Below are 25,015 nucleotides of genomic sequence, written 5' to 3'. Positions count from 1 at the left end.
GAAATGTAATTTATTATTAATATGTTATTTATTAGGATTAGAATGAGTATTTAATTAGAAATATAACTTATTAATCAATAAATTAATAAAAAAATTATAAAATTACACATAAACTTAAATTCTATATAAAGATATAAAATTACACATATCAAAATAAAAATTATATATATAAAAAATTAAGCACACATTTCAGAAAAAAATTTAAATATAAAAAAAATATATATATATATATATATATATATATATAATACAAAATTTTATTGCTATTGGAAATTTGAAAAGAGAAATATAGGCAAGAGCATACTCAGATATTGTTAATATCCATTTCAACTTTCAAAAATTTGGTACAAATAATGCCAACAACAATATATTACTGGTTTTACAAATAAGCTTTATTAATATCAAAGGCAACAAAAAGAAAAAAAAACAAGACAAGACAAGACCCGAAATCAGGTTAAAAGAACAGGGCTTTAAGGAAGTAGCTTCCCCAAAAGCTGCTAGAAAATCTAATGAAAAGACCCGAAATCTCAAACCTCGTACACATGGTTTTAGGTTAAATCTGTATCCATATAATTCAGTCAATTTCAGACTACTTAATTTCAGCTATCTCTCTGGATATTTATTTATACTATTATCATATACTCAACACTCTATGAGATTTCAAAAAACACCATTATATCACTTTTAAAATTTTTTATTGTTATCCATTCCAGATTGCAAAAGAAAACACCATGTGAAGTTAATGTCAAGACTTTCCCTCTCTTGGCTCCTTTCTTATTGCACACTCCAAATTTCTATTCTTGAACGACATCGCGAATCGAGGAAGAAAAATATGGAAGGTGCAGAGGCCACTGAATCCTTAAACGAATGGCAATAAATCACTCAAAACTATTGCTGCTAAGAACAAAAACAATAATCTTCCTCGCCATGACCTCTCTATTTTCCCTCCAAGTTCCTCCACAACCACCAGCACCACCATCATAGGACACTCAAATTGATCTTGAACTGAGTTCAGCTACTATGTGCAATAGTGGAGATGAAGGTGAAAAAAGATTGTTGTCTGATTCAACTAGGAGCGTTTGAAGTTGAGGGTCGAGATTTTAAGTCTTGGGTTGTTGCGATTCCGAACAGAGGTGACGTCAGAAGTGGATTTTGGCCATTTGGGTTAATAAGTGTATTTGTCGCATAATTTCCTGTTCTCATCACAAACAATATTCACATCTATACTTGTATCCTGCTTCGATGTGTTATGACAGTAAAATCAGAGTCTGGTGTTTGCGGCGACGGCGCTGTGGGGACTGAATTTGAATTAAGGAAAGAAACGAGGTCTAGGATTGAGAGAGGAGAAGAAGTTGTTTTGGTCGATGTGTGGTACACATTTTCTTGAAGCGCTAGCTGCAACAGTGATTATTGATTCAGATAAACCTATTCCGACGAGGATTAAGTCGAATGTTGTCGGTTCTATTGATCGATATGAGGATGGCCCGGCAAAATGCTTGCTGGCGCCCGAGTCAGTCAAAAGTTGAGATTAGGCTTCTTGTCAATGGTTACATGAGGAATTTGAATATGCAATCCAGCCCAGCGTCAACCATTTTTCCTTTTTCTGTTTTTTGCTGTTTTCAAAATTAAGCTCCTGTCATTGTCATAATTTAAGAGCCTACTTTATACAGACAAGAATTAGTACCAACACAGACAATAATAGTCATCTCCGTAGATTATTCTATAGGTCGTAACTTTTAATATTTCAAATAAATAAATTTTGAAGTGCTGCCAAATTGGTTTAGACATGCAAATTATTGTGTACCAAATTAAATCTTGCAAGTTGCATCTAAGTAGTATACTCGATGCTTCCATCAATGTAATTCTTTGTGCTCCTATGTTGCAGATAAAACCAAGAAAAGGCAACCTTCTTACAGCTTGGGGAGGGCAGTTTAACAGATCGCTGATAATTGTTGCTAATTTTCCAAATTCACCACGCAGCTAACTCTCTTATTCATTCTTTTGTTTTAGCACCTAATTCACTTTGAGAAATCTGAAAAGAAGAAAAAGAAACATTAAAGAAAGAATTATCTCCAGCGACAGTGATTGAACAGAGTCCAATATTATTTCTTTATAATATATTATGAGCTTCCCTTTCTTGCATTTGACTTTGATTTCGTACACTTACCGGTTACCAAACAATACATTGTTTGGCAATTGGCAGTTTAACGCCAAATACACCTCATCAGTCCTGTCAGTTTTAGTTCATACTTATATCTTCTGAGCATTCTGCAACTCTGTGTTCATCAAGAAAGTAAGCAAACTCCTTAACTATGGCTGTGGAACTCAAGAAGGTTTTCTCTACCATCCTAAGGTTCTTGGCCTTAGCAGCCACCGTAGTTGCCGTTATTGTCATGATCAGGAGCCACGATTCTGCTATAGTATTGAACTTAACATTCAGTGCCAAATACAACAACACACCTGCGTTCAAGTAAGTGTTTAATTTCTCTATATATCTCATCTTGTTTTAGGTTAGTTTGCTCTTCTTTTTTTGAAGCTCAAACTCGTCAATAATTATGGAGAAATCCTCCAGTACCATTCCATCAAAATTTATCAGCACTGTTATACTTTTTATCAGTTGCTAAAGAGAGGAATGTTATATAGGTATTTCGTGATTGCGGAAGGAATTGCGAGTGTCTATACCATCATAGTTATCTTTCTCTGGTCTAAAGGCCTCCTTGGTCGCTTAATTGTCATCCTTGATATGGTGATTTTCTTGTTTTTGACATTCTACAAATTGTGCTTTTCTTTTTCCTCCTTAAATGGGATTTGTAAATCCGAGTGGACTTTGCTTGACAATTATAATTGTACAGGTGACAACAGTGCTGCTGACCTCAAGCATTTCAGCTGCCTTGGCAATAGCTCAAGTGGGAAAAAAGGGAAACAGTCATGCTGGTTGGCTACCTGTTTGTGGACAAGTTCCAAAGTTCTGTGACCAAGCAATCATAGCTCTTGTCGCTGGTTTTGTTGCTGCAATAGTTTACTTTATGCTTCTTCTTTGCTCCCTTCATGCGGTACTCACTCCCATTTTTGCTGTAAAACCTTAAATGGCTGGACTATGTACAATGAAAATAGTTCTTTTTTTTCTCTCCCATGTACTACTTATCTTCTACGTATTCATACCATGGATGTTCTTACTAATTTTTAATATTTTTAAAATTTACAAATAAATTTAAAATTTCTTAGAAATATAAATTCGTGCTAATAACAAACCTAAAATTAGTATACAACACTATTTAACGCACAACATTACCAAATCACAAACACTTCCATTTAATATTTTTTTCCCTAAACAAATGATTAAATGAAAAATTACGGCTTAAATGCCGATTTATTCCCTATACTTGGACACAATGGCCATTTTAATCATTTTTAAACTTTTTTGAGTCATTAATCCACATGCTTTCTAAGAATGGCTAATATATATATATATATATATATATATATATATATATATATTAACCTGTCGCCAATGCATGGAAATTAATTTCAATATAAAGCACGTTAATCCTTTCAATTACATAATATTGTATAGAGAAATTAATAAAAAATCAAATTTTCTCATCATTTAAATTTTAATTAAATCAAAATCATAACAAAATTTAATTAAAATTTTGATATTTTTACAACCCAGCAAACACCAAAAACTCTTCATCTAAAATCAAACCAAACAAAAGAAAAAAATCAACAGAAAAAAGAGACTACAAAATTCAACCTTTTTTTTAATAAATAATCCTACAAGTAATATCCCATTTCTTGCATTAAGAAACCCAGCTTTGCTAATTTCTTGCCTTTTCGCCAACATTCATATTCCCTTCACCCATCGTGATCATTATCATCGTCATTGTCTTATTCACCCTCTAATTTGTGCAATTAGATTATTGCTTCTGTTCGCTTTTATATTTTTTTTTTCTTTTTATTGACAACATCATAATTCTTGATTTTTTGATATTGATATATATATATTTCTCGTAGATTGTTAATTTTTATTTAAAAGAAAAATTATAGATCTTTTATTAATATACCTTATGTTCCCTCAAGTTTCATTTTCACTTAATGTTCCTGAAAACGATGACCCGGCTGTGCAAATAATGGAGAAATTAACAGGGCTCATTAGAAGTCTCAAAATCCTTGTTAGTAATAATTCTAATTTTGAGTATTAATTTGTTTTGTTAGAAGAGATTTAAGCACAAATCGAAATTTATAAAGAGATTGGGTACAACCCAAAGAAATTGAGAAAGCATATGTACAAATTAAAGTTTATAAGAAAATTAGATATGAATTAAAAAGATTGGTATAAATTCAATTCTTCAATTTTAGCCTTCACTTTGTATAAATTCGTCGTTAAAAGTAGAGAAGAAAGAGAAAAAGTGGAGGGTTCAACAAAATCTTTTTGTTGCCACTATTATAATTTTTAGATTTATAAGTGCTTCTCCTCGCAATCTAGTACTGTGGGAACAAATGATCAACCTAGTGGAAGAAAGCGTGCCATTCCAGCACTCCATTCTTCCTACTTCCTACTGGGATTTTCTATACAATGTATACAATATATTGTATTTTTAATGACTAAATATGAATTTGTGACGCAGTTGCTAGTTTAGGGCTAGAAATAGTCACTTTTGATAAAATGGTGGGTGAAAAGGTGAAAAAGTTATAATATGGGTGAATTATCTAGGGAGGAGGTGCATTTTTACCCTTAATGTTTAGCATGAAGACTGGATTAACTCTTAAACTATGTTTTGGCACAATTATGCTATTAGTCTTTCAACAAAGCTGTTTATTAAATAATTAGTAAGTTTGATTATTATTAATTTAAGTATTTATCAAATAAGTAATAAACAAAATATAACAACTAAGACATGAATTTGATAGTTTAATTAGAGACAAATAATAGTAAATTAATTATATTTTTAATGTCATGTTTAAGGTTTTTTAAAATTGTAAACATTTTATTAATATAAAAGTTATTTTAAAAATAATTATTAATTAATTTTAGTATTACTAGCAATATAATTGATATTATTATTTTTTTTAAAATTATAAAATTTAACAATTTATTGTTTAATTGGACACAAAAATTATAAAGTTATTATTTTAATTCGGCGGGCAGCTTATCTTTTTCCGTCAAAACCAACTTTTCGAAATCATAGGTTGGATTCGTAGTTTTAATTCTCAGCAATACTCTACGTCTTGTCAAACTGAACACTCATGCTTATAGCGTTAAAGATGATGTTGCTAATTGTGGGTCCTTAGACTAATATATTTTTTAATTAATTCATTTAAAATATATTTTTCCCTTAAAAAAAAAAAAAAATCTCTTTCCCTCTCCTCCTACCTACATCATCCCATGGCTAACGCTGTAAATAATCCCAAACACATTGTTCCAAAGTAGCCATTAGCTCCCTCACCTCCGGCTTATAGTCCATGGTTAGAGAAAAACTAGTCCAGGCATGCAATCAATCCCAATCATGGCTTCTATTACTGCAAAATTATGTTTAACACTTGCACCCAATAAATCTTTGATCTCACCCTCTCATATATTTTTTCCATATTTCAGGTTTTATCTTCTATTGTTTTTATGCATTTAGTGTTAATAAAGTATATTTCTAAAATAATAATATTTTGTTAGTGGCATTGTTTGGTTTCCATTTTCAATAGCAATTGAATTATAGTTCTGTATAAATATTCTTTTTAGTTTCTTCCCAGGTGAGAATGGGACAATTGATGGCCAAAGATGTTTTCATTTTTTTATATATTTTTTATTTTTTTTCTTCATTTTTGTGTTCTCATTTTCAACAGCACTAAGATTATTTGTTTGTTTTATTTCTTACCTATTGCAGGAAACTAACTTATAAAAGAAGAAGAAAAAATATTCTTTTAATGTTTCCATGTACTTTTATTTAATTAATTAAAAGAATATATTAGTTTATTAGTCACATCATCTTTAGTAGCAGTGTTTATTTTTCTATTATAAGTAAGGATTTAAATTACAGTTTTTTTAAAGATTAAGAGTATAATTGCGCCAAAAGATAGTTTAAGGGCTAATCTGCTCTTTGCATTAAAATTTAGGGGTAGAAATGAACCTTTTCCCAATTATCTATTCACTCCAACTTTAAGCGGAAAAGGGAAATAAGCACTGTTTGGTTTGTACTAGTATTGTCACCAAAAGAACAGCTCTTTTTGGTTTACACTTAACCCAACCAAACACGTCTTAATGATTAGAAAGCTATCCCTGAATCTTCCAGTTCCATGGTGGCATATCCACAAGATGAATCTGAATGTGAGGACAAAAATCACTTGTCAGGGCAACTGTTCTCCACAAAATCAACACAGGTTGCAATGTCCCTACCATCTGATGGTCACCAGCTGTGATAGTCCACGGTCAATAATTTTACCTCACATCTACATAGAAAACTATCTGAAAAATGCTAGAAACTACAACAAAAGAAGTAAAAGCAGAACAAGAAAAAATAAAAGTACTTTTTATATACAGATAAGCTTTGAATTGTTTTTGAACCAAACCACCTCCCAGAGCAAGATGGTTATCGGAGTTCTCTCCTTCAAAGCACCTGTTCATTATTCAAGCTTGAACTCCATTTCTAATTCAAGGAGGCCTGTTAAGTACCATACCAAACTTGGAATTCAATGCTCAAATTTCAGTCCAGATATGCCTTCAGCAACTGGTGAGTTTTTCATTTCTCTGTTTTTCTTTTAACTATTAAATTAAGATTCCTCTTGTTAATGCATAGACCAACTTATCTGTAAGTGCTTTGTAAACTTTAATTTTGAGTTGGTTTGGATTACCAGTGAGAACCCATTTGATGTTCTTTCCATGAAAGAGAGTTATTTGATGGTTTTTGGCGTTTTGAATAAAGAATTTCAGCGCTGAATAGAAAAAAGGGTTGTGATTTCAAAGAATTTGTGAAAAATTAGAACTGAGTGGTCTAAAAATGTTCAAAGGTCATTTAAGAAAGTTGTTACCTGCTTGTGAATTGTGATGATGCATGCGGGTATAGAGGCTCTTCCTTTACTGGATGACTCTGTTCTACTTGCAACGCCCTTAGCATATCTAGAAATTGGATAAAAGTTTCAGCAGTATTCTAACTAAGCTTCTAGATTTTCAATGATATGCAGCTGATGGAAATACAGTAAGGCAAGACGCATACTTGTTAAAGAAGAAACTCCGTAAAATGTAGCATGTCCTAGTTGAAAATGTTTGAGAAAGGAATGCAAAGTGTCATATTTTGTCTAAATGACAATGGAATATAAATTTTTTAGTACATAGTATAACATCAACCTCCATCTGTGCGAGGAAGGTTATTTAATTATATGATTTATTGTCCCTAATCATCAAGTTCTCTTGCAAAATGCTGTGAAATGTTTAAGATATGCCTGTACCAACTTGAATTTAGTTTTGGTTGTGGATTTATGGCAGAGATGCTTCTAAATGATGCTTCCATTACTGGTGGTGCATATGGTTTTGAAAGTGCAACTACGTCACTTACTCAGAAGTTGTTGTCATCATCAAAGAAGGTCACTCTTGTGAGGCATGGACTTAGCTCTTGGAATCTAGAGGGTAGAGTTCAGGTTTGTATATCTGCTGCAGATAAAACTTGCTACTCATCTTACAGTTGCCTTAAAATTCTGGTTACTTATTTCTTGCTATATACATATCTAGGGAAGCTCAAACTTATCTGTCTTAACTGACACTGGAGTGAGGCAAGCAGAGATGTGTAGGCAAGCCTTAGTAAAGATACACTTTGATCGGTGCTTTTCTAGTCCAATATCTCGTGCCAAGGTTTGATTGCCACAATGACTATGTTAAACTCTCAGTCATCTTACGAAATAATAATCGTTGGTGTTCAAGCAGACCACTGCCGAAGTCATATGGCAAGAAAGGGAAGAGCCACTGGTTTTCCTGGATTCCCTGAAGGAGGCCCATCTTTATTTTCTTGAAGGCATGAGAAATGGTCAATTTCTTCTATTGTATTTGTTTCAGTTTTAGAAATCAAAAACTGTATTTGTATTATAAGTCGATAAATTTTGCATGTATATTCATAGCAACACACATCCATCAAGCTAGTCATTTTAAGCTTAATGTGATATTGACTTCTCAGTACTTGGCCAAACTTTTAGAATAGACCCATCAATTTTAATTGAGAGAATCTCTTTCTGGCAGTTAGCAAGTTGAGCTTTATTCTTTCTACAATTCAAGTATGACTAAATCACGTTCAGTATTTGGAGGCAGTGGATGCTAGAGAGAAATATCCAAAGGAGTATACAACATGGAGAGAAGATCCTGCTAATTTTAATGTGAATGGCGTCTACCCCGTTCGTAAACTGTGGGGGACAGCTAGAGAAGCTTGGAAGGAAATCTTGTTTTCACCTGTGAGTTCTGTACTTTTCCTTCTTATAACTATTAGTGTTTATAAAGATGATAATGGAAGTGATCATGCTTGGATCTCTATGCATCAGGGTGAAAATTTTTTGGTTGTAACACACAAGTCAATCTTGAGGGCACTAATCTGCACAGCTTTGGGGCTTAGCCCAGAGAGGTATGTGATGATCTTGTCAAACTACCTGAATTAGAAAATACCCCAAGGGAAGAGAAAAATGCATCAAAGCAATTTAAAATGCCCTTTATTCTTATGTTCATTGTTTCTAAAAAAGATCAAATCCTACAGTTTTGTCCTGAGAAAACTTTCTTTCGTCTTCTAGAATAGGTTTGGCAGTTTCTTTTTTGTATTAATCTTCGCAACTCAAACACTACAATGCTTTTAATCATCCCTGATTGCCCAAGATTTTCAGATTGATATGATAATGATACATTTCTCTACTGCATTTATAAGCATTGAGCCCTAAATATACCTCTGTCGGTTCAGGTTCAGGGCAATTGACGTGAATAATGGTGGAATATCTGTGTTCAATATCAATAAAAGAGGAGAAGCAATGCTTCAATCTTTGAATATGACAGCTCACATGTACACTGATCATGTCTATCTATACTGAATGGTGAGGAATAAGCCAATTCTGATGAATAGGACATATATCAGAAACAGCAACAGGGCAAAGCATGGAGTAATGATGAGCCGGCAGTTGGAAGCATTACATTTCCAACCTCAGAGTTGCGAATTCGGATTAAGTAGTTGAATAACTGAGGTCTGATATATATCATGCATAGCTTCCAGCTGAAAAAGGAATTACACATTGTAAACCCTTTAGCTGAAGTATATTCTACATTTTCTGTAACATATTGCTTTTGCCGAATACCTTTCTTGAACATGATTAGCTTTATTTTCTTATTACTTTGCTTCACTTTGTTACTCTCACCATAAAATGGAATGTGCCTCTCTCATCTAATGGTAATAAAACAGAGTCAGACATAGAAAATGCGTCTTGTATGTTTGTATTCGTTTTATTCATTAGCACTCCTCTGCATGCACTTTTCTTGTGTGTGGACTGGAAACTTGGGTAAGTTTTCCGAACCAAGTTTTCAGCAAAAATGCCTAAGGACAAATGCCAGATACAAATCACGCAACATGGAAGTGCTTTTGGGGGCCTTCGGTTGAATAGTGATGCAAGGAAGAAAATTATTTTCAAGTCGGGCAGTATGGAATGTGACTCAATTCTATAGTGTATATTAAACGTATTAATCTTGTTTATAATAAACAGATTATACGACCAAGAGATTATATTTGGAAGTAATAATCGTCAAGCAGGTTTGCCCGAGAGGTTAAGGGGGAAGACTTAAGATCTTCTGTACATTAGTACGCGTGGGTTCGAACCCCACAGCCTGCAATGCTTTGAAATTTCAGTTTATTTTTCCACCTCTTTTTGTACATATTCAATCTTTTTTTTTTTTTCCTTTTTCTATAGAACAAATTTTTTGAAAAAAAGGAAGAGAAAAGGTTGATAGGTATTGGAGTTTCTATGTGTTTACAAATATTGTAAGTGTTATTCCAAATAAAAGATGCTGCAGCAAATTTTGCAAAAACAAGAGAATAATAATAAATTAAAGCATTTTCCATAATGTGGCATAGATACTTGACATCCATATGCTAAGACTCAATGTTTTATCTTTACTGTTAAAATATAAATGAATTTAATTGCCTTTCTTTTGGGTATTTAATTGGCCACTTTACCTATATGATAATTAAATACCCAGTAATGGAATATATATGACTAAAAAGTAAATAAATCCAGACTCGCCTAACACATACATTATTTCGTTTTCTTAAAACAAAAAAAAAAAAAGAATAAAAATCATTTTTCAGTGTGAAAACAAAAACGCTGCGTTTAAACTTTCCGCCAAAATTTAACAGCAAGCTAGCTCATCGAACTTTCATTTGCTTTAGGCTTTCATGGCAAATCTTTCATGGAAACCAAACAATTCTGTCAACTGCCACATTCCCCAGCCTACCACTTCCTTCTTCAAGCAGGACCGCGTCTCAAACCTCTCCAGCAAGTTCACGCTTACGTTATCGTCTCGGGCTCTGGTCACAGCAGATCCCTTCTCACCAAGCTTCTCAATCTAGCTTGCGCTGCAGGCTCCATTATCTACACGCGCCAAATCTTTCTCTCTGTTGCAAATCCAGATTCCTTCTTATTCAACACCCTCATTAAATCCACATCTAAATTTCATAAATTCTCCATTTATTCACTGTTCTTCTATAATTGCATGCTTCTTTCTGACATTTCACCATCAGCTTATACTTTCACGTCTATTGTAAAATCGTGTGCTGATTTATCTTCTTTGAAACTCGGTAAAGTTGTTCATGGACATGTTTTGGTTAATGGGTTTGGCTTGGATGTTTATGTCCAGGCGGCTTTAGTGGCTTGTTATGCGAAGTCTGGTGATTTGGGTAACGCAAGGAAGGTGTTTGATAAAATGCGTGAAAGAAGTGTTGTGTCGTGGAACTCGATTATTTCAGGATATGAGCAAAATGGCTTTGGAAGAGAGGCTATTCGGCTGTTTAAGAAAATGAGGGAAGAGGGTTTTGAACCGGATTCTGCTACTTTTGTTATTGTGTTATCAGCTTGTGCTCAGTTGGGTGCACTTAGTATGGGGTGTTGGGTGCATAAGTATACTATTGGGCATGGTTTGGATCTGAATGTGGTGCTTGGAACTTCGTTGATTAACATGTATACAAGATGTGGGACTGTGACGAAAGCAAGAGAAGTTTTTGATTCAATGAAAGAAAAGAATGTTGTTACTTGGACAGCAATGATTTCTGGATATGGAACAAATGGTCATGGTCGACAAGCTGTGCAGTTGTTTGATGAAATGAAAAGGAGAGGACCATGTCCTAATAGCGTTACATTTGTAGCTGTTTTATCTGCATGTGCTCATGCAGGAATAGTTAAAGAAGGTTGGCAGGTGTTTGTGAGCATGAGAGAAGAGTATCACTTAAAGCCAGGTGTGGAGCATCATGTTTGCTTCGTGGATATGCTTGGGCGTGCTGGACTTCTTGATGAAGCATATAAATTCATTAATGAAGAACTTCCTAAAGAGCCGGCAGCAGCTATCTGGACGGCTATGCTTGGTGCTTGCAAGATGCATAAGAATTTTGATCTTGGCATACAAGTTGCTGAGCATCTGTTAGCCATTGAACCAGAAAATCCAGGTCACTATGTGATGCTTTCAAATATATATGCTTTGGCAGGTAGAATGGACCAAGTGGAGATGGTTAGAAGCAATATGATCCGAAAACGTGTAAAGAAGCAAGTCGGCTATAGCACCATAGAAGTTGCTCACAGAACTTATTTGTTTAGTATGGGTGACAAGTCCCATCCGGAGACGAATGAAATCTATCGATATTTGGATGAACTGATGTTGCGATGCAGAGAAGCAGGTTATGCAGCAACACCTGAGGCAGTGATGCATGAACTGGAAGAGGAAGAAAGAGAATTTGCACTTAGGTATCACAGTGAAAAGCTGGCAATAGCATTTGGGCTATTGAAAACCAACCATGAAACTCCTATCAGGATTGTAAAGAACCTTAGGACGTGTGAGGACTGTCATTGGGCAATTAAGTACATTTCAATTATTGCTAATAGAGAAATTATTGTTCGGGATAAGATTCGTTTCCACCATTTCAAGGACGGCTCATGTTCTTGTCTAGATTTCTGGTGATGGATGCCTTTTGGCACATAGCATTCCACAGTATCTCGAGTCTTGACCGATGAGAATAACCAGAACTATTCTACATCACCTTCTGAGACAATTACTTTGGTGCTCCATCAATTTTCATATTGATAAATATAGGAACGTACTGACATTTAACGCAGAATGGTTGGCTTCTTATACTTTAATATTCGTACTATCCTTGATTTAGATGATAAGACGAAATTCTTCTGAGTGAAGCATACAAAAAGTTGTTCTGGAATTGAACTTGATAATACGTAAGCAACATCATTGGCAGCCTTTGTGCTGGTGATGGAAGAGATGGATGGGGCCGGCTGTTACATAATGAGACGATCTGGCAGTGGGAACTGTGTCCCCCGAGGTGATATTAGAGATTTTGATCCAAAGGGCAGATGAGGGAGGTTACACTGTCATGTGATTGGAAGAGATTAGCCATGATGAGTTCTAATCTCATTTCGGGAGGTAAGTTTTGGAACAGGGATGATGCCTCTTTTACGAGTGCCTTCCAGTTAACCTAATTGTTGCTGGACATCCATTGATTCTGGGCACCTGTGATGGCAGGGCGGCACAAGTTTCAACTCTAGTAAGAAACTTAAAATATCTAGAGAAACATTAGTATTAGCTCCTTCCTGAACTAGTACTACATATGAAACCCAGCTAGGATTTCCAGATCCGCAAAAAACAAAATGTCGCTACATAGAGTGATACTTGTTAGTCCAGCAGACAATCTTTTTTTGAGCTTTCGACAACCAATAGATGCCTTTTGTTTTAATTTTGTCTTCAATCTCTCAACTATAACTTATTCAGAGTATCCTCGTTGCTGCATCAGTTAGCACATCAAAATCCTAAACCTCTCACTCGAGCAAGATTACTTGACTTGGGGTTCCTATTCAAGATTCATATGCTTCAAAAGTGCAATCCTACCATAAAATGATAGGATACCAAATTGTTCATTAAATTATTTCAATTGTGGAATGTATCACAGATTGGCAACTTATGCTCAGTTATTGAACTTGGTAAGTTAGAAAATGTCACTGGTATATGCTTCAGTTTTCGCACGTTGTTCAAAAGAAAAGTATAGTACATAATACGAGAGAGAGAGAGAGAGAGAGAGAAGGGCTAATATGCAAAATGCAATGTCAGTCTTTGAATCTTACAAAATACTAGACAGGTTAATATTAATTTTTTTTTTTTGACAAAAAAAACCAGTATTAATTGTCTACTGCTAAATAATGACAAACATAGAAATGTGCGGTTGTCTGCCATTGTTAGCAGCAGACGTTCAAATAGTGCAGCTAGATCACATGATCCTAACTAGTTAATCTCAATTTTAAAATTAGTCATCCCTTACAGAAAAATACAACCAGACAGAGAATCTCTTCTGTTTATTCAATGCGATCATTATTACCTCATCAGCGGGTCATTTAAGCACTTTCAGAAGAAAGCCATTATGCCCATAACAACTTAAAAAAGAGAATCGCGGTTGCTACCCACTTGCTTAAAAACAAACCTCGTTTTTCATATACCCGTAGCATTTGTTAATTGCGGTTGCGTTACCCCCACAAAACTGTAGCACTTTCAGACATTCTTAACGTCTATAATTTATAGATATCGACAGTAGGATAGACAAAACAGCGCCGTTTTGGTGGAGCATATTCAATGCATCATTGTAACGTAACGTAATGTTGCGTCTTTTCTGTTTCTACATAGAATTTTTCTTCAAGATATAATTGATATTTTGAGTATCGTGGGGCTCACCCCATCCCACTTATTACTCGGTGTTCCTCACTCCTTCAGTCGCGCGTGGTCAAAGTTCCCACCATTTCGTTGCATGCTAAAAGAAAACAAAACAGAAAAAGAAAAACCTCTGTACTTCCCACTTTTAAAAAATCAAAAGTATTATCCGGAGGAAAAACTGATCTGTTGCTATTATCACAGTGTGTTAGCTTTGGTTTAATGCTCTTTTACTGTCCTTAAAGATCACTTCAAAGTCGCCTCTTCCTTTTGACCTTTTTCTTCTTCACGAAAACCTTAGTGATACCAAAACAGAGCCCGAAGACGAACTGAAATGAAAACAGCAACAAAAACATCTTGAGAGTGAAAATAAAGCCGAAACAACAACCATGAGTCTAAGACCAGGACCAGTAGTCCCTCCACGCGCTCGAAATGGTGCACACGCGCCACCACCGCCAATGCCAGATATTTACAACATAATCCCAATCCACGACCTGTTATCCGACCACCCTTCGCTCCGGTACCCGGAGGTGAGAGCAGCAGCAGCCGCCTTACGGGACGTGAGTAACTTACCGAGGCCGCCTTTTGTGACATGGGACCCACACATGGACTTGATGGACTGGGTGGGACTGCTCTTCGGGTTTCAAAGAGACAATGTTAGGAACCAGAGGGAGCATTTAGTGCTTCACTTAGCCAACTCACAAATGCGGCTGCAGCCACCTCCATCAATACCGGACGCACTCGACCCAAAAGTGCTCCGTCGTTTCAGGACTAAGTTACTCGGTAACTACACTTCTTGGTGCTCTTACCTTGGTAGAAAATCCGAAGTTGTACTTGCCAAGCGTAGTAATAATAGTAATGAGCAAAGGCGCCAGCTGCTATATGTTGCTTTATATCTTTTAATATGGGGAGAATCTGCGAATCTTAGGTTTATGCCTGAGTGTTTATGTTATATTTATCATTTTATGGCGATGGAATTAAATAAAGTTCTTGATGAATGGACCGATCCTAGTACTGGTAGGGCATTCATGCCTTCAGTTTTTGGTGATTGTGCTTTTTTGAAGTGTATTGTTATGCCTTTTTATCAAACTGTTAAGGATGAAGTTGATAGTAGTAATAATGGGACCAAGCCACATTCTGCTTGGAGGAACTATGATGATTTGAATGAGTTTTTCTGGAGTAGGAGGTGTTTTAGGAAGCTTGGTTGGCCTATTAATTTTGGAAGAAATTACTTCTCTACGGTTGAGAAAAGTAAGAGAGTTGGCAAGACTGGGTTTGTGGAGCAGAGGTCGTTTTGGAATGTGTTTAGGAGTTTTGATAAGCTATGGGTTTTGCTTATTTTGTATCTGCAGGCTAGTGTTATTGTTGCTTGGGCAGGTACTCGTTATCCATGGCAAGCATTGGAGAACCGTGATGTGCAGGTTGAGTTGTTGACTTGTTTTATCACTTGGGCTGGGCTTAGGTTTCTGCAATCTATTCTTGATGCAGGGACTCAATACAGCTTGGTTTCGAGGGACACCAAGTTGCTAGGATTGAGGATGGTGTTAAAGTGTCTGGTTGCTTTAACATGGACTGTTGTGTTTGGGGTGTTTTATGCGAGGATTTGGAGTGCAAAGAATTCTGCTCAGTTTTGGTCTACCGAGGCAAATGATAGAATTGTAACATTTCTTGAGGCTGTCTTTGTGTATGTTATTCCCGAGTTGCTGGCTTTGGTCCTTTTTGCACTTCCTTGGATCAGAAATGCACTTGAGGAGTTGGATTGGAGTATTTTGTATGTATTGACATGGTGGTTTCATAAGCGGATTTTTGTCGGGCGTGGACTGAGGGAAGGGCTCATCAATAATGTCAAGTATACATTGTTTTGGGTTATTGTTCTGGCTTCAAAGTTTATATTCAGTTATTTCCTTCAAATCAGGCCACTGGTTGCCCCAACAAGGGCTCTTTTGGATCTTGGGAATGTCCCTTACAATTGGCATCCATTTTTCGGTGGCAGCAACAGAATTGGAGTTATTTTGATCTGGATGCCTGTTGTTTTAATATATTTTATGGATTTACAAATCTTTTATTCTATTTTCTCTTCCTTTGTTGGTGCAATGATTGGACTATTCTCACACTTGGGTGAAATTAGAAACATTGATCAGCTTCGGCTTAGATTTCAGTTCTTTGCCAGTGCTTTGCAGTTTAATCTCATGCCAGAAGAACAGTTGCTGAGTCCTAAGATGACACTGGTGAAGAAGCTACGTGACGCAATCCACAGATTGAAACTAAGATATGGGCTTGGCCAGCTTTACAAAAAGATTGAATCAAGCCAAGTTGAGGCCACCAGATTTGCTTTGATATGGAATGAGATCATCACAACTTTCCGGGAAGAAGATATAATCAGCGATCAAGAACTTGAGCTCTTAGAATTGCCACCTAATTGTTGGAACATCAGGGTAATTCGCTGGCCATGTGTGTTACTATGTAATGAGCTACTGCTTGCCCTCAATCAGGCTCAAGAACTGGCAGATGCACCTGATAGGTGGATTTGGTTAAAAGTAAGCAAAAGTGAGTATAGGCGGTGTGCTGTAATTGAAGCCTATGATAGCATCAAGCATTTACTTCTTACAGTTGTCAGATATGGAACCGAAGAACATTCCATTATTGAGAAATTTTTTGATGAGATAGACAACAGCATTCAGTTTGAGAAGTTCACTGAGGCTTACCACATGAAAACACTAGAACGAATCCGTTCCAAGTTAATATCACTTGTTGAGTTTCTGATGGAACAAAATAAGGATCTTAACAAGGCAGTGAATATATTGCAGGCTTTGTATGAGCTTTGTGTTCGAGAATTTCCAAAGGGAAAGAAGACTGTAGAACAATTGAGGCAGAAAGGTCTAGCCCCCCATAATCCAGCCACCAATGAAGGGTTACTCTTTGAGAATGCTATTGAGATTCCAGATACCGAAAATGAGTTCTTCAACAGGAATTTACGGCGTTTGCAAACAATTCTTACCTCCAGAGATTCCATGCATAATGTCCCAAAGAATATTGAGGCAAGACGGCGTATTGCCTTTTTTAGCAATTCGCTCTTCATGAACATGCCTCATGCTCCTAATGTTGAGAAAATGATGGCTTTTAGTGTTTTGACCCCTTATTATGAAGAAGAAGTGTGTTTTCCTAAAGAAATGCTTCGGCGGCCAAATGAAGATGGCATATCTACCATTTTTTATCTGCAGAAGATCTATGAAGATGAGTGGAATAACTTCATAGAGAGGATGCGCCGAGAGGGAATTGAAGATGATGAAGATATATGGGAGAAAAAGTCAAGGGATCTTCGACTTTGGGCTTCTTACAGAGGTCAGACATTAGCCCGCACTGTGAGGGGAATGATGTATTACTATAGGGCTCTTAAGATGCTTTCCTATCTGGATTCTGCTTCCGAGATGGACATAAGGAGGGGAACACAAGAACTCGCTTCTCATCACTCATCGAGGCAATACCGCAGTTTGGATGGTTTAAACTCAGTCAAGCCACTGTCTTCAAGTAAACTTGACAGAGCAAATAGTAGTGTAAGTCTTTTGTTTAAAGGGCCTGAGCATGGAAGTGCTTTAATGAAATTTACTTATGTGCTGTCTTGCCAAGTGTATGGGCAGCACAAGGCAAAGGGAGATGCTCGTGCTGAGGAGGTTTTATATTTGCTGAAAAACTACGAGGCCCTTCGAGTTGCATATGTTGATGAAGTTCACTTGGGGAGGAATGAAGTTGAGTATTACTCAGTTCTTGTAAAGTATGATCAGCAGTTGCAGAGGGAAGTAGAGATCTATCGGATAAGGCTGCCTGGTCCATTGAAGCTTGGAGAGGGCAAACCTGAAAATCAGAACCATGCCATAATCTTTACTCGTGGTGATGCAGTCCAGACCATTGACATGAACCAGGACAATTATTTTGAGGAGGCACTCAAGATGCGGAATTTGCTGGAGGAATTTAAGACCTATTACGGCATTAGGAGACCAACCATATTAGGTGTTCGTGAGAATATCTTCACAGGTTCAGTTTCCTCACTTGCTTGGTTCATGTCTGCTCAGGAAACAAGTTTTGTGACACTTGGTCAGCGTGTTCTTGCTAACCCTTTGAAGGTACGAATGCACTATGGGCATCCAGATGTGTTTGATAGGTTCTGGTTCTTTCCTAGAGGTGGAATCAGCAAGGCTTCTAGAGTGATCAATATCAGCGAGGATATATTTGCCGGATTCAATTGCACACTTCGAGGTGGCAATGTGACACACCATGAATATATCCAGGTTGGTAAGGGAAGGGATGTTGGATTGAATCAGGTTGCAATGTTTGAGGCAAAGGTTGCAAGTGGCAATGGTGAGCAGGTTCTGAGCAGGGATGTATACCGGTTGGGCCACAAATTGGATTTCTTTCGTATGCTCTCATTTTACTACACAACTGTGGGGTACTACTTCAACACAATGGTTCTGGTACTAAGTGTTTATGCTTTTCTGTGGGGCCGCCTTTATCTTGCCCTCAGTGGTGTTGAGGGTTATATGTCCAGTAGTAGCAGTAAGGCTTTTGGCACAATTCTGAATCAGCAGTTCATTATCCAGCTAGGCCTCTTTACTGCCCTCCCAATGGTTGTGGAAAACTCTCTTGAGCATGGCTTTCTTCCTGCTATTTGGGACTTTTTGACAATGCAGTTGCAGCTAGCTTCGCTTTTTTACACATTCTCTATGGGAACTCGCAATCATTATTTTGGTCGGACTATCCTTCATGGAGGTGCCAAATACAGAGCCACTGGACGTGGTTTTGTGGTGCAGCATAAAAGCTTTGCTGAGAACTATAGACTATTTGCTCGAAGCCATTTTGTGAAGGCAATTGAGCTTGGAGTCATTCTAACAGTATATGCTGTCAATAGTGCTTTGGCTGCTAGTACTTTTGTTTACATAATCATGACAATCTCATGCTGGTTCCTTGTGGTTTCATGGATCATGTCCCCATTTGTGTTCAACCCTTCTGGCTTCGATTGGTTAAAGACTGTATATGACTTCGAGGATTTTATGAACTGGATATGGTATAGGGGAGTGCTGGCAAAAGCAGATCAAAGCTGGGAAACATGGTGGTATGAGGAGCAAGACCATCTGAGAACAACAGGTCTCTGGGGAAAATTATTAGAGATAATACTAGATCTTCGTTTCTTCTTCTTCCAGTATGGAGTTGTATATCATCTGCATATTACTAATGGAAACACCAGTATAGGTGTGTACCTTTTATCATGGATATACATGGTTGCGGCTGTTGGAATCTATGTCAGCATAGCATATGCTCGGGATAAATTTGCTGCAAAGGAGCATATCAAGTATAGGCTAGCGCAGCTTATAGTCATTTCGCTTACAATACTTGTGATAGTTCTATTACTGCAGTTGACTCGTTTAAATTATGTTGATCTTATCAGCAGCCTTTTGGCATTTATTCCCACAGGCTGGGGCCTCATATGCATTGCTCAGGTACTTAAACCTTTTCTGCAGTCCAGTATTGTGTGGGATACTGTGGTCTCATTGGCTCGGCTATATGATATGCTGTTTGGAATTATTGTGATGGTTCCTGTTGCATTTCTGTCATGGTTGCCTGGATTCCAGTTAATGCAAACAAGGATCCTATTTAATCAGGCATTCAGCAGGGGCCTCCAGATATCTCTTATTGTCACTGGCAAAAAGTCTAATTAACAGGAGAGTCGAGGTATTTCTATCCCAAACCGTTATTTTGGATTCTGTAGTTATTCACTTTTTATCACATCTTAACCTTATTTTAGCTCAAACTATGTGGTTGAGTTGATTGTTTAATGCTTTTGTCTGTGGTTTGCTGTATTATTGAATTAAGTGAAGACAAAAGTAGTAATAAGGCACTCATCTCACTGATCCTGATAACAAACACGAGTTTCACATCCTTTGACTGTTGTCATCGTATTGTGGTACCCAACGACCCTGGTCTCAACCGACTATACTGTGATTTGCTATTTGAGGGTCTGACAGTTAAGCTAACTTTGAGTTGTGGAATTGAGTAAATAGTCTTCCTCTGTGCATATAGTCAGGCTGGTTTGTTTTGTACTTTTTGTGGTGCTGTCCTAATTCTAATCCTATACAGTACAAATATCTAGTTATACTTTTAAAAGCCAGAATATAATTTCATACATGTACGTATAAACAAATATTCAAGGACCAAAGTGTGCACATAGAATCTGCCTTTATCTTTATTTCATTTTTCCCCCTCTTTCCTAAATTAATACAAAAGTACTCATTTATGGGATTCTAACAAAGTTTGTTGCAACCCCGACAGACGATTGGACTCCGATTCCACTGGCTGAAGAGGCGGTTGCCTTCTACCTTGTCCGAAGTGATTGTTCCAAGGAAGATCCTTATGATAATGCCATCAACTTTATATCTTTTGCTGCCATGTCTGATAGGCACGTGTTATCAATTTCTGCTATTGTACAGAGTTCTGCAAAGTGATTGACAGGCATTTTGGTCTAGCCATATTCATTCACTTTATGGTTATGTACATATTTGTTCATATGTTGTAGCTCAGTCCTTCCTTGTTAAAAGCAGTTGCTGATGATATTTGCTACGCTCTCAGCCACTAACTATGCTTTGCCACATGTGAATATATTAATCTTTGTTTCAGCAATCAGCAGCTCTTAATATTTTGAATCTGCACTGCTCAGTAATGCACAATGTTCGAAGGTCAAATGGTACCTAAACATTTTGGTGTTGGATTTAACTAAAAGTTAGATTTTCAATGTCGGTGACTTACCATTCCTCTCGGGACAAATTAGATGAGCAACCCCGTTAAATTAAGTTAAATAGTTAAGAAATTTACAATCACATCCAAAGAAGATGAGTCTTGAATAGCCAAAATTTGTTATTTTCGCATCCATTGCAGTCTCCTCAACCAATATAATTTGAGAAATTACAGCCAATCTTTATGTCTGCACCAGAGATGCTAGCCAAATGATCTGAGGCACTCCACTCTTTCCCCATTTTGGGGATATTAAAGCTCTAAGCATGCACAGTGATAAAAGGAAAAAAAGAAAAAGAAATCGGCTGAACATAAAATGATCTCGCAAAAGATAGCATAGCTTCTAGGAGCTCCAAGACTGCAAGCATTGCAAAACCTAGTTTCAATCTGCAGAGTACACAACTATATTGCAGTGCGCACAACATTCATAACCATCTTCTTCTACAAAGCTAACACAAGCATAAGAATTTTCAGACGACATCGACATTTGAATATGACAGTGAGCATGTCGCTGTCTGTCATGCAGAATGTAATTTAATTTTCTGAACAAGTATAACAACCATATGGAAATACCACAATTCATATATCTGCCACATTTCTAAAAAAATAATAATCTGGGAAATGACATATGTATAGTGGAAAATGTTTCATAGATAGACTAAAACATAAAACTTTATCTCAAATTTCTAAAATGTAGATGCTAACAGCTTTTAACAGGATAAAGAATATCAGGGGATATGGACAAGGGATCCTATATTTCCAGAATATTAAGACAAACATGAACTCTGTACCCACAAAGTAATTAAGACAAGAGAACTATTTGACCTGCATCATATGCGATATACACTATACAAACTATTAAATCTTCAGTGTCCCGCTTCCACTCGCACTTCCTCACTACTTGCTACAGGTACCTTTTCATATCCAGACGTCTCTCTAAATTTCCTGGGAATGAAGCAACGGCCACCAAATCGCTGCTGCAAGTAAATGAAGGCAGCCAATAGCAGACCAACAAATGGAATAATGATATCCCATGTAGTGGAATAAAAATCATGCTTGTGACTCCCATATATGTAGGATAAATCAAGGGACCAGGAAGAACTATGAGCCCTATAGAGGTCATATGCATGGGGCAGCAAACGGACAATAGTTTTCCCAACATAGAAGGAAGAGGCTAGACTATTTTCTTTACAGTTCAAGAATACATTGAACATTATCTGTGGAAGCAAAAATCCATCCAGAATAAAACCACCATAAGATTTAATGTCTTTCCACTGATAATGCTGCTGGTAAGCAATATGGCGGGGCCGTAAATATGGACTCGTGTAGGAATTCCTCCATTGATGAGCGTACCAAGCAATCAACCCACCACCTATATACAGAGGTAAGGACAAATAAAGAACTCTTTTCTCAGAAACCCACAAACTCTTGTGCCTTCCATCAGTGTACCTCGCAGAGCAACTAAGTTGGAATAAACGAAATTGCAAGAGAAAGGCTATCATTGTTACAACCCGTACTAAAACCTCATTTAATTCAAGCCATCCACCACTCTCAAGAAAAATGTTCTGCCGGTTATGATTTCCTATGAAAAAGGCTTCAAAGTTTAGCAATAGAGGTATCATATAACCTAGTGTAAGAACAATAAGCATCACAAAGGAAATGAAGGGTAGCACATCAGGATGCTTTTTCACATGATAGAGTTGCAACCCCACAAAGACACAGGCAAGAGTATTAGAAACCAAAACCATAGTAATCTCCATATCCATTCTCCATATGGATTCTGTAGCTTGGCTCTTATAAATTGAGTTAGAAGATATCTCAAGTTGCCTGAAGTAAAGAGAATCCATCTTTCCCCGCATGCTTTTAATGGTTCCCTTGGTGTTATCCCTACCCTTTGCATTCAATGGAGAAAACTGAATATTGACCAGAATGTCACAGTCCACTGAACTATCTTTTGCAGAATTTTCGTCATCCGATGTCAGATGTGAACAACCTATCATGCACAGGACACCAGTCTCCTTATCATATGTCCCCTCAGCAGATATTTCTACCGATGCATTTGATAAAAGCTTATCTCCCAATTGAAAATCAGAGCTTGTTGTGAAGGTCATTGAATAGCTAATATTTACAAGACCGCTGTGGTTGTCGTTCATTCGATAAGGCTCCAAAAGCTGATCACCTACAAACAATGGGGATGAGAAACCTTGTGCTATTTGTCCTTTAACATTTCTCACTGACATAAGGAATCTCATATCTGTGGAATAAGCATTAGGGTATGCCTTTCCAGCAGCACCTCTCATGGTCTTCTTTATTGGACAAAACTTATTTACCCTGTCAAGCATAGTATACTTATATTTCAAACCCGTAAGTCCCCTGATCATATTCCCAGAACCATGAAATCCAATCCTATCAAAATACCCTGTCTCATTCACAGCTATCCCGCTTGAAATTTGCCCAACAACAGTATTTCTTTCTCTAATTGTCAAGGTTTTAGAGAACCACAAGCTCAACTGAATCGAGCAATCACCAACAGAAGCATTAACTAATGAATACTTTAACTTCAAAACTCTACATGCAACCACACAGAGCTTATCTTTCTTCTCATCCCAAACTCCCTCACCAATAAACATTGTATGGGGATCAAAAACTCTTTCATAACCAAAAGGTCCATGACCATAATAAACAGAGTTTGAAAACCCTATCAGAAGTCGAATTCCACCATTCCCTCCACGCTCACATCTAATTCCTTGAATCGTCATAAATTTAGGCAAAATCCCAGAATCCCCGCCAAAAGGATTACATCTACCACTGCCATTGCGGTGGCAATCCTTCCCATACTCCAATTTCAAATTCCTAGCAAACCTATATAAATGAGTTAAACAAGTACTAGGATCTAGCCACTCTAAATGTAAATTATCATTGCCTCTATCATTTCCTTCAAAACACACATTATCGTTACCTTTATTTATCAGTGTATAGTTATATTCACCAAAATGCGGTATACCCAAAATAGAAATAGGCTCAAAATAACCCAAACTACTCTTATCGTTAACACTCTCTAACACCCCACTAATCAAACTACTAACATTACTGAAAACAACAGGATATTTAAGCTTTAAGACAACATTAGTATTGTTAAAAGAACTTACAACACCGCCCAAATTCGAAAAACTCGATCTAGAAGATCCAACCATACAAAGCTTCCCAGTCTCCATTGACCAAAGCCCATAAAGCTCAAAATCTAAAGACCTTGATCGAACCGGAATTCGAGGCGGCCGGAATCTGATTTCCCTCAAATTACGGGAATTGAAGTGAACTGGGAAGTGGAATCTGAGAGTTGCTTGTAGGATAACGACATGAGGTATTTGTGTAAAATAAATGGTACTTCTTTTTGGGTGAAACGAGAGCGGAACAACAGCGTTCTGAGTGGCGTTTTTGTTGGGTAGGATTTGGTTACCGCCGGTGAAATAAGCAATGTCAAAATGTAGGGTTTTGTCTTGGCCGAGAGCAAAGTTAATGTGAGTATTGGTGGATGGGGATTCTGGTACGATGTCGTTACAGTGTTGGGTGTAATATGAAAGGAAATTTGAAGGCGAAATTGGCGTTGTTGCTGCTGCTGTGGTGGTGAGGAGAAGGAAATAGAAGGAGAGAAAGAGAGCAGTGAAAGAGAATTTTAGGGTTTTTGAAGGGTCCAAAAGGGAACTTTTGTTATTACATTTCTGTAATGGAGATAATTGAGGAGTGGAACTGGTTTCCCCCATTTTTTTTTTCCTTCTCTGAAGAAGGGTCCCGTCAGTATCGACGCTCCGGTCTTGATTATGTCTTATAGGTGTATTTTCTCGGGTGTTTGTCCACTAAATCCGACCCGAATATGCATTTCAAAACCACGCTGACGTGGCACTGCATACGTTCTGCTTGCAAGTGCAGCGATGATAGCAGACAGATACTCGCCATGCCATGTCATCATCGTGGACAGTGAGTGCAAAACTTGTTTTTATCAATAAAGAAAGGGAGCGAGCAACGGTAGCTATTCTTGTTGAGCGTGATTATATGGATTTCTTTTTGCTGCAGAATGTTCGTAAACTAAAATCAGTTTAGACTTGTCCAAGCTCGTCGGTGCAGCACCAACTTTGGAGCTCGGACAAAATCCCATCAAGGCAAGACTCTACAACTGTCTTCTGAAATTTGAATTTAAAATCTGAACCTGCTTGACCGTCTCTGCTATACTTACTACAAAACTAATTGCATATATTAAGTGCAGTATTTAAATATATTAATTAATTTCTTAATTTTAAAAATTTATTGGTAATAAATCCC

General features: G+C 37.0%; 5 protein-coding genes and 2 non-coding genes across 7 annotated transcripts; 6 read left to right on the top strand and 1 right to left on the bottom strand.

Annotated features, from left to right (window-relative positions):
* The first annotated feature begins 200 nt into the window (after positions 1 to 200).
* LOC8279502 (CASP-like protein 1C2) lies at positions 201 to 3,133 on the top strand. The gene is made up of 3 exons (XM_002519015.3): positions 201 to 2,470; positions 2,644 to 2,746; positions 2,853 to 3,133. Exons 1-3 carry the CDS (start codon positions 2,313 to 2,315, stop codon positions 3,084 to 3,086), a joined length of 495 nt encoding a protein of 164 aa, XP_002519061.1. The 5' UTR covers positions 201 to 2,312; the 3' UTR covers positions 3,087 to 3,133.
* Positions 3,134 to 6,397: 3,264 nt separating this feature from the next.
* LOC8279503 (probable 2-carboxy-D-arabinitol-1-phosphatase) lies at positions 6,398 to 9,354 on the top strand. The gene is made up of 7 exons (XM_002519016.4): positions 6,398 to 6,722; positions 7,475 to 7,626; positions 7,718 to 7,837; positions 7,910 to 8,009; positions 8,288 to 8,427; positions 8,515 to 8,594; positions 8,922 to 9,354. Exons 1-7 carry the CDS (start codon positions 6,578 to 6,580, stop codon positions 9,046 to 9,048), a joined length of 864 nt encoding a protein of 287 aa, XP_002519062.3. The 5' UTR covers positions 6,398 to 6,577; the 3' UTR covers positions 9,049 to 9,354.
* A 400-nt stretch (positions 9,355 to 9,754) lies between these two features.
* TRNAL-UAA lies at positions 9,755 to 9,837 on the top strand. Its single transcript has one exon. It is a non-coding gene; the product is annotated as a tRNA-Leu (tRNA).
* A 491-nt stretch (positions 9,838 to 10,328) lies between these two features.
* Positions 10,329 to 12,956, top strand: LOC8275579 (pentatricopeptide repeat-containing protein At2g33760). Its single transcript, XM_015719056.3, has one exon. The coding sequence runs from the start codon at positions 10,415 to 10,417 to the stop codon at positions 12,170 to 12,172; it is 1,758 nt and encodes a 585-aa protein (XP_015574542.2). The 5' UTR covers positions 10,329 to 10,414; the 3' UTR covers positions 12,173 to 12,956.
* Positions 12,957 to 13,846: 890 nt separating this feature from the next.
* LOC8279505 (callose synthase 11) lies at positions 13,847 to 20,587 on the top strand. The gene is made up of 2 exons (XM_048373970.1): positions 13,847 to 19,642; positions 20,240 to 20,587. Exon 1 carries the CDS (start codon positions 14,308 to 14,310, stop codon positions 19,627 to 19,629), a length of 5,322 nt encoding a protein of 1,773 aa, XP_048229927.1. The 5' UTR covers positions 13,847 to 14,307; the 3' UTR covers positions 19,630 to 19,642; positions 20,240 to 20,587.
* On the top strand, positions 17,279 to 17,358 carry LOC125370231. The gene has a single exon (XR_007216205.1). It is a non-coding gene; the product is annotated as a small nucleolar RNA J33 (small nucleolar RNA).
* A 726-nt stretch (positions 20,588 to 21,313) lies between the features above and the next one.
* Positions 21,314 to 24,687, bottom strand: LOC8279506. The gene has a single exon (XM_002519019.4). It carries the CDS (start codon positions 24,457 to 24,459, stop codon positions 21,565 to 21,567), a length of 2,895 nt encoding a protein of 964 aa, XP_002519065.2. The 5' UTR covers positions 24,460 to 24,687; the 3' UTR covers positions 21,314 to 21,564.
* Positions 24,688 to 25,015: the final 328 nt, after the last annotated feature.

The sequence above is a fragment of the Ricinus communis genome, chromosome 5 (assembly GCF_019578655.1).
Source record: "Ricinus communis isolate WT05 ecotype wild-type chromosome 5, ASM1957865v1, whole genome shotgun sequence".
In the NCBI taxonomy this organism is placed as follows: Eukaryota; Viridiplantae; Streptophyta; class Magnoliopsida; order Malpighiales; family Euphorbiaceae; genus Ricinus; species Ricinus communis.
Note: the sequence above shows the minus strand (reverse complement) of the source record. Positions and strands in the feature narration are given on the sequence as shown.